General features: G+C 34.6%; 1 protein-coding gene across 3 annotated transcripts; it reads right to left on the bottom strand.

Annotated features, from left to right (window-relative positions):
* Positions 1–259: 259 nt before the first annotated feature.
* On the bottom strand, positions 260–9,042 carry LOC136798167 (heterogeneous nuclear ribonucleoprotein 87F-like). Of its 3 annotated transcripts, XR_010845355.1 has the most exons (6): positions 8,913–9,042; positions 3,547–4,104; positions 2,952–3,312; positions 1,770–1,844; positions 815–875; positions 260–351 (listed from the first exon to the last, which is right to left on the bottom strand). XR_010845355.1 is itself a non-coding variant. In XM_067054747.1 (4 exons), exons 2-3 carry the CDS (start codon positions 4,088–4,090, stop codon positions 2,954–2,956), a joined length of 903 nt encoding a protein of 300 aa, XP_066910848.1. In that variant the 5' UTR covers positions 4,091–4,104; positions 8,913–9,042; the 3' UTR covers positions 2,197–2,790; positions 2,952–2,953. The 3 variants fall into 3 exon arrangements, 1 of the variants encoding a protein (XP_066910848.1); XR_010845356.1 differs by lacking the exon at positions 815–875; XM_067054747.1 differs by lacking the exons at positions 260–351; positions 815–875; positions 1,770–1,844 and adding an exon at positions 2,197–2,790.
* Positions 9,043–13,927: the final 4,885 nt, after the last annotated feature.

A 13,927-nucleotide genomic window follows, 5' to 3' on the forward strand; every position in this document is an offset into this window, starting at 1 on the left:
AAGGTTAAAGGATATGCCCAAAATTTGATATTTATTACGATTTCAAGGTTTTAAAAAGTTTCCATTTTTTTGAGAATTTTCGCGAGCATATACTTTCGCGAATTGCCCTGTAACAAATTTTTAAAGACATTATTTACCTTCGCGTAAAAGGCCAAAATTCGCGAAAATCGCGAAAGTGTGTACGCCCAAAGTATGTAAATTGCTAATTCTTGCAAGATCAGCAAATTGTAAAAATGTAAATAAAATTACCAAAGATGCGTTTAAAAAGTGTTTAGTTTATTTCAATGTACAAGTTAAAATTTTTTACAAATCATGGATAATTTCGAAGGTTGAATCCCGCATTTCCGAGAACTGCAAAAGTAAAAAAATAATTCAAAATTATTACAAATATCTTCATCCTTTCCGTAGACCAGAAAATGATGAAAGTATTCGGACCAAATTGCCCTATTTCCCAAACCCTACACAAAAGATAATGATTTCATCAGTCTATCAAGGACTTCTCAACAGGAGTATTCTGCGACTCTAGTCTTTTACTTGAATGTCATCACTAAAATCATTTGATTTTGATAAATGTAAAATTATAAAAAAATAATTCAAAATTATTACAAATATCCTCATCATTTCCGTAGACCAGAAAATGATGAAAGTATTCGGGCCAAATTGCCCTATTTCCAAAACCCTACACAAAAAATAATGATTTCATCAGTCTATCAAGGACTTCTCAACAGGAGTATTCTGCGACTCTAGTCTTTTACTTGAATGTCATCACTGAAATCATTTGATTTTGGATCGATCCACTTTTACTATTTCTTACCTTATGGCTTTGAGGAAGGTCACATTTTTGGTTAATCAGTGGACGTCGTCTTTTGATACCTCTAGAAGTAAGGATTGAGTTCATTAATACCATAAGGGAACTTGTCTTGACAGGAACTAATTTTGGCGAATATGACAAAATTCGCCATAATTAAATATTTTTCACTCACCAAAATAAGTTCTCATCGAAATAAATTTTTTGGTATTTTGCTTACTCTTAGGTGCCAAATAAACCGCCCCCCCCCCCGCTTGTTAATTTTTCGATTTTTTCCAACCCCCCCGCACCTTATTAGGACCCCCCCGTTTATTAATTTTTGAAAAAATTCCCAGCTACAAATAGGAAAATTCCTTGTTTTACTCTGAAAAGCCTAAATTTAGTCTATTTTGACCCTATTAAGGGTTTTCAAAGGTCCATTTTCCAACCCCCTGGTAATTAGGTCCCCTCGTTTATCTAATTTGAAAACTTTTTCCAACCCCCCATTTTATTCGAACCCCCCCCCCCCCCGTTTATTTGGCACCCAAGAGTAAATAAAAATAAAATGACAAAAAAGGTAAAATAGAACAGATTTACGCTGTCATTTGCCAAAATTAAAAAAATTCATCATTTGCCAAAATAAGTTCTCGCCGAAATTAAAAAAATTTTTGCCGCTCGTCAAAATTAGTTCCCGCCAAATTAAGTTCCCTTAAGGTAATCGTTTATTAAGCTGTCAAAAATTACATGTTCTATGTTTCAACAGTAATATCAGTTCAGTCATGCTTATTCGAATCATTGATTCATAACCCAGTGCAAGTCATCATTACTGATCTAATCTAGATGCTGGATTAAAAAGGGGTGATGAAATAAATCATCCAACGTAAATTTCCAGTTTCATTTCAAAACATAACTACTGTAAGATGGTTGTACAAACTTTTCCTTCGATAATTTCAAAAAATCGGTATTGAAATTGATGCATTACCTCATTCTTGTCTCTTTCGTTTCAAATTCCAAATTCGCTCGCTATAAATATATCCGTACTCATCAGTCATATTTCCTGAAATAAAAAAAGTAAGTTCAACTAAAAATTGAGGAAATAATATTTTTCGAGATAATCTCATTCATAATTTCACAAATATTAAAAAAGATTTAAGCCAGGAAAAGATAATTTTCCAAGAACAAGTTTTTCATCTCGTCGCATTGAAAGTAGTGCAATAAGCTTTATAAGGATTATTTTTTTAATGAAAAGAACGAAGATCTCCCTACCTTAGTCTTAATTTGAGCTTCTAACATTACCAGAAAGGTGAGTTAATTACATAGACCATTACATTTTATTTTGGTAATTCCAAAATTTTGTTTCTCCACTAATTTAGCCTTTTCCATGTTTGTCAGAGAAAAATAAAAGAGTCTTTACAGTAGAACAAAAAGTTATGTTCAATTATTTTCTTTGCAGTTCACATATAAGATAAGAGCAAAAAACCTAGCACATAGTTTCACAATAGATATGTAACATGACAAAGCGAGTCGAAATCTATGCCTCAAAGCAAATTTAAAACCAGAGAAGGCTCAAACAAGAAAAAATTCACTTATCAGGGGAATAAGAAAACTAACAGTATATTCAAGCACGGACCAGAATGAAAATGAACATAGTTTTCAGAACGATCGATTAACTGGTTTGAGTTATTACGAAGTGTACAAAGCATTTTATTTAAATTCAAAATCATTTCGAAAACATTTCGACACATAAAACCAATTTATAAGATACATCTTGCAGTAGTATTAATGTTCGACTCTATCGAAAAATTCGGTAATAAAGCAGCAGTCCAAGTGATAAGTTTGTAAATGACATCTAACTTAAGACTGGATCTAATAACATGTTGACGCTCTTAGTTGCAGCAGTGATTATTGGTCTATTTACATTGTGGAATGATCCTATGTACATCTATCGTTGTTTCGTTGGCTTAACTTAGTAGCTAATGGACTTAAAGTGACATTTGCCTAACCTATAGAAAGAAGAGAAGAATATCATTTATGAATTTCAAGGTATCAAATTTGTTTCTTTGAAGGAAAACAAGCTTAAAATTGATGGTTTGAGTCAGTTTGAGTTATTGTTGGTTGCAGTTTTAATACTGAGACTGTGACACGGAAAAAGTCAATATCTTACCTTTACCATCTTTGTCCTCCTTGATTGCCCCCTTGACCATAACTTTGGTTGTAATTCCCATACCCTTGACTGGTTTGATCATAATTTCCATAATTTTGCTGGTAATTTTGACCATAAGATTGTTGGCCATACCCTCCTTGCCCGTATTGATTGTAATTTTGTCCATAGCTTTGACCATAACTGTCATTTTGACTTTGGTTATAACCACCATATCCACCATTGCTGTAACCACCACCACGACCACCAAACCCTCCTCGAGAACCACCACGTCCACCTGCACCTCTGCCTCCAAATCCACCACGACCTCCCCCTCTTCCACGGCCGCCGCGTCCACCACGACCTCCACCACGTCCACCTGTACCTGAAGTAAATTAATCAAATCATTTATTGTGAGAAAAAAATTGGCAAGATGATTATTATGGCACTATAACACACAGTGTTAGTGTTAGAGATTTATAATAGTCAGTTTGAGTAAAATAAAAATGATCTGATCTGATGAAATGATCAGCAATGATAATTTTCAATACAAAGACTATCAAACAAACAAAAATAGAAATTCGAGATAGATTTGTGAGGGTCAATAGGTTTTACTTACTGTCAGATTTCTGTAGATGCATCTGCTTTCCATCAATAGAGAAGTTACCCTCACTAATAACCAATCTGTCAGCAAAGTCATTATCTGATGTTTCAATAAATCCAAAAGGTTTTCCAGCAACCAATTCAATATTAACAATTTTTCCACAACTTTCTTGATGCCTGCTTTCAAAGTATTCTTTAAGAGTGTCCTCAGTTACTCCTTCTTTTAGCCCCCCTACAAATAATTTGGTGACTTTGGCATGGGCAGATGCATTGTTGACTTCTTTAGGCATGGCTCTTTTACAGTCTACTGTCTTTCCTTCTAGGATATGTGGACGCTTTTGGAATACATTTTCAACAGCTGATGAGGCATCATAAGTGATGAAACCAAAACCTCGGGACGAACCTGTTTGTGGACATTTCATTACAATATTATCTATAGTATTACCAAATTGGGAGAAGTATTCTAAAAATTGCTCATCAGATACTTCTTTAGGTAACCCACCAACAAAGATTTTTCGCATTGCTTCGCATTCTCGAGTATCTTCTTTTTCATCTGCCATGATTGGTTGATTTTCTAAAGATTGGATAAATGAGAACTTCATAAATTTGTAAGTCATTCATTAAACTTATATGACTTTAGTATAATTGTTTCTTGTGATTATCATTAGGAAAGTAAAACCACCTGTAGCGAATTTCTCAAGAAATTGCTTTCATGAAACTGTTGGCCCTTTAAAACCCTTTTTCAAATTAAGAAAAAATGATTAAGAACACTAAGAAGCAGGCAGTTTTGAACAATTTTGTTAGGCGAAAATAAAAAATATAGTCTTTTCGGAAACTGTCCGGGTGAAAAATATATTTTTGACCAAGCCACATACTCTTAGGTGCCAAATAAATGGTCCCCCCGCTTGTTAATTTTTTGAAAATTTTCCAACCCCCGGACCTTAATAGGACCCCCCCCCCGTTTATTAATTTTAAAGAATATTTTCAGTTGGCTAAAAGAAGTCCCCTTATTTTGCTCCAAAAAGCCTGATTTTAGCCTATATTTTCCTTATTTTTGGGTTTTCATAAGTACAATTTCTACCCCCCCCCCGGCAATTAGGTCACCCTCATTTATTGAAATTTCAAAAATTTTCCAACCCCCCCCGTTTATTTGGCACCTAAGAGTACTTCGTTAGTAGTTGATACATTAGTATTCAGGGCTTATTTCATATGCAAAAGTTATCTTTAAAGTTCTATTTCAGTGATCTTAAGTTATCAAAAATAGTAATTGTGGGCTAGTTGAAGTTTTAGCTTTTTTTGCCAAGTGTGAAAGTGAAAGTGAGAAAATATTTCAAGCAAGTAAGGTCACATGGGTTTCTTTTGATTTTCTGAAAATAGTCACGGTAAAGTGTCAAAAATTTAAACCATGTGAACTTAATCACACTTTCAATAATGGTGGCTAAGAATGGCACAAGACTCACTTTTTTACAAATTTAAGCTTCAGCAATAAAATTATTATTGAAATCGATGACATAAGTAGTAATAGTAAGAAAGCACTGGACCTTTTTATTTTACCTTCCTGCTCAAAATGTAATTGTTACAAAAAGTTTCCTTTTATGGCTGAGCAGTAAAGGGTTGGAAAGGCAGAAATAAATATTTGTAATTTTTTTTTATTTTAGCAAAATGGCAATTCCATTAAACAGAAAATAAACAAGCAACATGCTGAATGGACCTACCTAATGATTAACATCAGATGAAAATAAGAAAAAAGTGACAATAATTGTACAAAAATTCAGAATGGAAAAATAAAGCTTGTGTGTTGAATAATGTGAAATGGTAAAAAGGAATTTCCCCAAATACGAAAATCACTTGAACCATTCAGGCCCAAAAAACCTTTTAAGCTGTTTTGGGTCCAAATTTGCCCAAAAAAATTTTCCTTAAAAATCTGGCTCCGTCACATTTTGGGTGTTGTCATTTTGCATTATTGTGCAAAAAATCAGAAAAAAATAATGAGTCAACATTGAGAAAAGCTATATTCCCTTATTTGGTTAAAGGGAATTTCCCTAAAATACGAAAATCCGTCTTTTAAGGCGAATAAGAATTTTCCAGGAAAAACCACTTCAGCCATTCTTTAGAGAATCTTGCCCTCAATCTTTGTACAAAAAATCAGAAAAAAGTAATGACAGGATTTTGCACTAAGTCCAAAAAACCCTATTTTTAGGCAGGTTTTGGCCCAAATTTGCCCAAATATATTTTTTTCAAAAATCGGGCTCCGACACATTTTAGGCATTGCCATTTTGCATCATTGTGCAAAAAATAAGAAAAAAATAACGAGTCAACATTGAGAAAAGCTATATTTTCTTATTTGGTTAAAGGGAATTTCCCCCAATATATGAAAATCTGTTTTTTAAGGCGAATAAGAATTTTCCAGGAAAAACCACTTCAGCCATTCTTTAGAGAATCTTGCCCTCCATCTTTGTACAAAAAATCAGAAAAAAGTAATGACAGGATTTTGCACAAAGTCTAAAAAACCCTATTTTTAGGTAGTTTTTGGCCTAAATTTGCCCAAATAAATTTTTTCTCAAAGATCGGGCTCCGTCACGTTCTGGGCATTGCCATTTTGCATCATTGTGCAAAAAATCAGAAAAAACTAATGAGCCAATCCTGAGAAAAGCTGGTAACAGACGGACGAAAGAACGAACGAACGGACATGAGTTAATTTATAGAACCTCCACCGGGGCACCTGGAGGTAGGTCCAAAAAAGAGTAATTGTGTTATTGGTGAACGACCAACGATTAAAATATTTCAACTGCAACCACAAAAAACCACCTTGCCACCATGTGCCTCCAAAGGATTTTCATACCACAGTGACACAAGGACACTCAAGTCTAATGTATGCCAAGGGTCAACTCGGTCAGTACCGTGGTGGTGTGCCATGTGAATTGGATAAAATCACTTAGGTGCAGGGCTGCAAATAAATATTTTTAGTCTATCGGACATCATGTCCGACAGAAATGAAATCCTGTCGGTCAAACTCAAAATCTTGTCAGTCATTCAGTGTATATTTTTTTTAAAGTTACGGAGAAAGTTACCTTTCAACAGTTTGTTACTGTATATAACAGAGAAATTGATTCGATAAAAGTGATCTTAGAAACACCTTTGGAAGTTACGAAGAAAGCAAGTAGATAAAAGTTAACTTAGAAACACCTTTGAAAGTTAAGAAGAAAGCAAGTTGATAAAAGTTAACTTAGAAACACTCTTAATAGTTAAGAAGAAAGCGAGTTGATAAAAGTTATCTTAGAAATGCTCTTGAAAGTTATGAAGAAAGCGAATTGATAAAAGTGATCTTAGAAACACTCTTGAAAGTTACGAAGAAAGCGAATTGATAAAAGTGATCTTAGAAACACTCTTGAAAGTTACGAAGAAAACGAGTCGATAAAGTGATCTTAGAAACAAAGAAAGTAACGAAGAAAGCAAGTCGATAAAAGTGATCTTAGAAACACTCTTGAAAGTTATGAAGAAAGCGAATTGATAAAAGTGATCTTAGAAACACTCTTGAAAGTTACAAAGGAAGCGAGTATTAAAAGAATAGGCTAAGTAAGAGACAGGAGTGTAAGAGATTTATTTTCAACTCTCAAGTTGATGGTTTATTACTATTTTCATTCGGACATCATGACCGACACAAAAGATTTTCAGTCGGTCAAATAGCTTTTTCAGTCGGACATTGACCGATGACCGACGCTTATTTGCAGCCCTGTTTAGGTGTACTAACTGCAAAAAAATTTGCCAAATTTTAGTCCAACTACGTCCAGCAGTGTCAATCGAACGAATCGAACGCTGAATCAATATTACCCAGGATTTGCTGTTCGATTGCTTTGATTACGTGCAGTTACGTTCGATTGATTCAATTGACAATTGTAATAGATTTTATTCGCTTTGGTATGATACTAAAAATCTCTAACAGAGTGATCCAATTTAAATCGCAATCAAACTCATCAAATATAATTGTAATCGAACGAAATCGAAGATTAAACCAATGTAATTGACAATCAATCAAACCAATCAAACATAGTCAACTATCAATCGATAGTCAACTATCAATCGAACCAATCTAACCTTACTCGAACGCAATCGAATATTACCCAGGAATCGGCCGTTCGATTGAGATTCGATTACGTTTGACAATCGAAGCGCAATTATTTGATCGCGTTCGATTGAAATTTTTGTTCGAAGTTGTTCGATTGACACCGTCTGGCTACGTGGAAAATTTAATTTTGTTTTCCTGAACGAGTAGCCATTGGCAGTAATTTATGTTATTCAAAAGACTGTCCTCTATGGTCTAAATGGTTTGATAACAAATTTTTTCCACTTATGGAAAACATTTGATTGGTTTGGCATTCAAAGGGCCATTCCAGAATTTGTCTGTAACAGGGGGGGGCAGGAGACACACGATTTCTGAGGGCAAAGGTTTTCACCAAAATTCAAAATTTCCAAGGTGAGAGAAGAAAATGTATGAATTTTCAAGGCAATACACCGTTTAGGAGTGTCGACTGCACACGCGTCAATCCAATTTTCCATTATTTTGATTTTAGCGATCACGGAAAATTCACTCTCCTCCGTAAAAAAACAGTAGGTAAACATCTGGTTCTCATAAGGATGGCAGAAATACGGTAGGTAAAGAACTCCTTTTAATCATAACTTCTTTTCCTCTTGATGAATTTTTGTGAAATTTTCAGGAGAGACTTATAAAATTATCATTGATATCATGTTCAAATATCTAAATCATTCTCTTTAAAGGAGAGACAAAAATTCACAATGTTTAAATTCCTCTAACCTTTTACAGTACTAAAGTGCGCATTTTTAACCTACCATTTTTACCGGGCCTCTGCAATGGAGTACCGTGAAATGGCGAGACTCCTAAACGGTGTATTGAAAAAAAGACAAAATACAGTAGAGTGCATTTTGCAAAAGTACATAGATTTTCATCGGAATTTCTGACCACCACTGGAAAAGAAAAAAATTATTTCCGAGGCTAGAAAAAATTAAAAAATGCACGTCGTACAACGGGGTATACAAAAATTTTCTGGAATGGCCCAAATTGTTTGAATGACCGAAAGACACCAGATTATTTTTATCTACTTTCATCACTTGAAGATTATTTTTGAGAAACGTTGAGAATATTCACAAAATGGAAGAACAGCGTTATATAAATAAGAAAAACGTGTAGATCCAAAATTAAACTCATGCAAAGAAAAAAATCAAGGTCTTAGTGGAACTAAAAAATAAATGGAATTTTTATCCCTAAACTGATATAGAAGGAAGATAATAAAACGAACGACTATATAATATATATATTTATAAGTCGTTGGTACAACCATGTATCCTCTGAATAGAAATACTTACATTTCAGGTGCTGAAGACTACGAGCGTACCCAACGATAGAAATTTGTCTAGTGAAAGGAAGCTCAGCGATTACTTCTCCTTCTTTGGCTTGATTGAATGAAATCTGGACAGACTTACTCAATTTATAAATAGCTAAAAGACGGAATAAATTACAATGTGAGAGTGGCCACGCTCTTACACGAGGCACAATATAAGCGCGCTTCGACGTACGCCCGTATTACTCCCGCCCAACGCCAATAATCACGCCCGTTTTTGAACTGAAATAAACGATTCCAGTCCAACATTTCATCCAACATTGAAATTGAAATGTTGGACGAATGTTGGATGAATTTTGGAAGTAGTTGGATCTCCTTAAAATCGTTTCGTCGCAATGTCCAACATCATTTTCATCCAACATGGGTGTTCATTCATTCTTTATTTATTCATTCTTTTTATTTTAAATTAGAAATGGCGAGAATTTTTATACCCAGTGTAACCAGTGCCACTATTGCTGTTCATGCGGACAAAAATTATAGTCTAGCAATTGGAATTTTAAAATACAGAGAAAATTCTGGCGAAAAATCGACTCTTATGGTGCAATTTCTTGAAATTTATTTATATCTATTTCAAAGCAAAAAATCGAGGGGTAAATCACTCGAAAAATTATCGTACACCTCTACAAAAAGTCAAAAAAAAAGTCAAAAAAGTCAAAAAAAAGTCAAAAAAGTCAAAAAAAAGTCAAAAAGTCAAAGAAAAAGTCAAAAATTCTTAGAAAAAAGTCAAAAAGTCAAATAAAAGTCAAAAAAAAGTCTTGAAAAAGTCAAAAAGTTTCTTGAATGGGCGGATGGGTGGAGCAAAATTTATGGGCGGTTGGCGTTTTTGGACAGATTTGGGCGGAAAATCTTAGGCGCCCGAAGGCGGTGGGCGTTTTTGTCGGGAAAAAGTCAAAATGGAAGTTTGAAAAAAGTCAAAAAAAAGTCAAAAAGTCAAAAAAAAAGTCAAAAAGTCAAAAAAAAGTCAAAAAGTCAAATGAAAATTCAAAAAGTCAAAAAGTATCGTACACCTTTGTTCTCATTTTTTACACATATACAGTGCATTTTGGGAAGCCTGAAACACGTACCTTTAAAGGGTCACACCTCTACGATAGATCGCTAAATTTCAGTGCTCCCCCCTGGTTTATTTTCCGAAAAAAAAACATTCGAGCTAGTAGCTTCTCTACCATTTTAAATTTGTTACGAGATTTTTCGAATTTTTGACAAAAAAACATATTCGATTCTATTTTTAATGACGTCATTCCCTTTCAAATGTTGGATGTGAGCTGAGTAAACGAATCCAACATGATCCAACACGAAAAAAAGAAGTAAATGTTGGACAAAATGTTTGATGGCGATCAAACTCCCATCCAACACTTTTTTCCTTCTTCCAACATAATTTTTTCTTCCTTTCTGATTTTTACATTCGAGTAAACGATTCCAAGCAACATTCCGTCCAACAGAGAGAAAATGGCATGTTGGATGGAATGTTGGAATCGTTTACCTCAGCCTTAACTTATTTTGGCGGGAACTAATTTTGGGATTTGGTAGGCTGCTCTGCTGGCATCCACTAACGGACTCATGCTCCTTATAGACTACCTGGGGTAATGATGACGTTCGATGATCAAGGATTCATTTCAGTTACCGAAAAGTATATGGCTGTCTATCAAGATTTATTAGATGCTTAAAAAACAATAAACATGCTCATATTGTGCACTGTCCCTTGTTTACTTTGTAAGAACTAATTACCGAAAGATATATGGCTGTTTATCAAGAGTTATTGATCTGATTCTTATAAAGTAGGTGCTTATAAGAAAAATAAATATGCTCATATTATGCGCCGTCCGGATCTAGTTCTCGAAGGATATTCATTACTTTATCTCGTTTACATTTGATATTATACTTTGTTCTGAGGAGTCCCCACATGCTTCTATAAATATAACCAAGATTTGGGGATGGTCCATTGATTTAATCTTGAATAATGGTCTAAAGAGCTTGGATTTTTTTTAGGCCATATGTTTTTAATCTCCTTTTAAGCGTTCTAACAGAGTATCTTATTCCATGACGTTCAAGTAGGCGAATTTTCGGTTTATTGATGTTTTATGGCTTTTTGAAACACCCGATGACAATTATTTCCAAATCCTTTGGAATTTCTTATAAAAAACGTGTATATTCAAGCTATGCAATCAAGGTTACCCTGGCGTACCAGAGGCCAAATTTTCAGAGAAAATAGTTGGATTTTCGTCATTTTTTGCCGTACTTACCTTTTAAAGGGCTGTAATAACTTTTATTCGACAAAACATACTTTTTAATCACTTCTCGCCATTATCGCCTCTTTCAAAAAAGAAAACGAGGAATTCTTGAACCGATTTTTGTTCATCGTCTTTTATTACAATCATGGCCATGGACAAAATATTTTGAGACAAAGGGGATTTCCCGGCGAAATTTCAAACACCACACGCAAATGACTTTTAAGCGCGTTAAACTACAGTTGGGTCCGAAATACTTTGAGTTTTAACTATGAGTTTTAACATGAGACTTAAGACTTAAAACCTTAGGATCTAATGATTTAAGGGATCAAATTTGTCCGAATAAGGCTTGGAATATAGCCTAGAAGCCACCGAACCCCTCTAAAATCGAAATATTCAATGAAAGAAAGTGGAAGTGCAAAAATAGCAATTCTCGCTAAAACTTCAAATTCTGAAAAACGTTAAAATACACTCACAATGATAATTGTGTTTGTTTACACCTCATGAGACATTTTGAATTTCAAGTACTTTTGTTTTAGAGTTAATGTCTGCCTTTTGGGAATTTAAATTGGTTTAAATGTATAATTTCATAGCAATGAAATCTGTTTGAAAACGAGGACAACAATAAATTTATGCATCTCGAGAAGAGTGTACTTATGTTATCTGGCACCCAGATGGTGAAATTTTCATCCGACACGCTAAAGCTCTGAAGGTCGGGAAAATTTTCAACAAACTGGAAGGTTTACTTTACGGAATTTTGCGAGACCGCGTCAAGAATTTTGCAGCGGGAGGTCTGGTAACCCAGCCCTCGTTTTCGGGGATTGGCGGGTCCAACCGAAATATTTCTAGGTTTACGGGCAAGGACTGTTGAACCCGACTGATGATGCGGCACATCAAAGGCCGACTATCATTCTTCTCCGATGAGAAATTGGCCCGCTCCCTTTAGAGCTTTAGCGTGGCCGGCCGCCAATCCGCCATCGGAATATGAGATAAGTATTTATGCACTTTTTTAACATTACTGACGGACCTTATCTTTCATACCGTGAGTATCACAGCTCGAATATCTCGAATATTTTCTCAAAAAAAAACTTGGCCTCTTGTATGTACCCAGGGTAATCTTTCAACTGAGCGTTGATAAATTCACGAAAAAAAACTAGGTAAATGTAGGTTTACTATATTTGATTAGCGTAGACTATGCTGAGTGAGCGTAGTAAGCGCACGCTTAATATGCGATTATTTTTTAATTGTCTACTTTGATATACTCGTGGTCGGGAGACTCATAGATTCGAGACTATCAAATTTGTATCTTATCAAGCTGATATTAAGATGTCTTATGACGTTTGTGCCCGGGGGGGGGGTACTAGGTTTGCGAGGTGACGGGTATGTCCGAGCCGAAAATCGAAAATCGACCCTTTAAGAGAGAAACTTTTGGTGATTTTGGGACCCTTTGAGAGACTTTTTCCTAAATTCTGGTCAATTTTTTCCAAATTTTGGTTTGATTGTCACCAAATTTTGGTCAAAATTTTTGGAATTCGTGACCCTTTGAGAGAGATATTTTTGATTTTCGTGATTTTGGGACCCTTTCAAAGACTAACTTTTGATTTTGTACCCCTTTGATTGAGAGACTTTTGAGGAATGAGAAAAGGTACCCTTATGGCTTGCACATACCCGGCACCCATTTTGCCTAAGTACCCCCCCCCCCCGGGCGTTTGTGACGCCCATTAGTAAATCAAAAAGAAATAAAAATTGCTCATGGTACAAGATTGCAGTTGGTTCTCTGAGGCTGAAAAATTGCATTCAAACCTTTTTTCAAAAAGAAACTATTGAGGAATTAACCTATTACCCATAACTTAGCCACCGCACTAAGATTCCATTTTTCTAGTGGAAAAAGACCAGGATTTCGGGTAGTTGAAAAATAAGCTTTGAAAAGTTAGGCAGTTCCGGGAGTAAAAAACACAAGATTTTCCATACCTTTGGAAACAAACCCTTTTTAATCTCATACCAGCTTTCCCGAGGAAAATAGCGGAAAGATTCCGGAAAAGTAACAAGAGTTTTAGTGCGGAAATATGAATATTATACAAAACGACGATATCGCTGACTCTTATTCAAAAGCGTTGATGTTATTTTTAATTTCGCTTAGCGAAAGTATTACGATAGCCTTTCGCGGTGTCACCGGAAAAAAAAATTAGAAAACGAAAGTACTCGATACGGTGGATGAACTCACTAAATTTAATTTGTTTTTCTACCTTTCCTCGGTCACACTCACCATGTATAAATATTGTGGTCGTTTTTTTTTTCAAAAAGAAAAATAATAAATAAAAAACGTAAAATTTTGAAACAATTCAAATATCATTAATATTATTTGCTCATCTTCATTGTACTTTAAACAAACACTTTATTCCTTTATTATTTTTCTTATGAATGTTCTACTTGACATGCGTAAATGAAAAACAGAGAGTGGTTATTATGCGTTTAAGATTTGGTTGGGAAGCGTAGTCAAATGATATGGACAATATACCTTTCGGATATTAGTTCCTACAGAGTAAATAAAGGTTGGCATAAAATGCGGGAACAGTTTATTTTATCATATAGGCATCTACCATATTAGAATCTAATCAATAACTCTTGAAATACGGTGATATACCTTTCGGTAATTAGTTCTTACAAAGTAAACAAGGGACAGTGCACAATATGAGAATGTTTATTTTTCTTTTAAGCATTTACTTTAAAATAAGAATCTAATAAATAACTCTTG

The sequence above is a fragment of the Clytia hemisphaerica genome, unplaced genomic scaffold (assembly GCF_902728285.1).
Source record: "Clytia hemisphaerica strain Z4C2 unplaced genomic scaffold, Clytia hemisphaerica genome assembly, whole genome shotgun sequence".
Taxonomy (NCBI): domain Eukaryota; kingdom Metazoa; phylum Cnidaria; class Hydrozoa; order Leptothecata; family Clytiidae; genus Clytia; species Clytia hemisphaerica.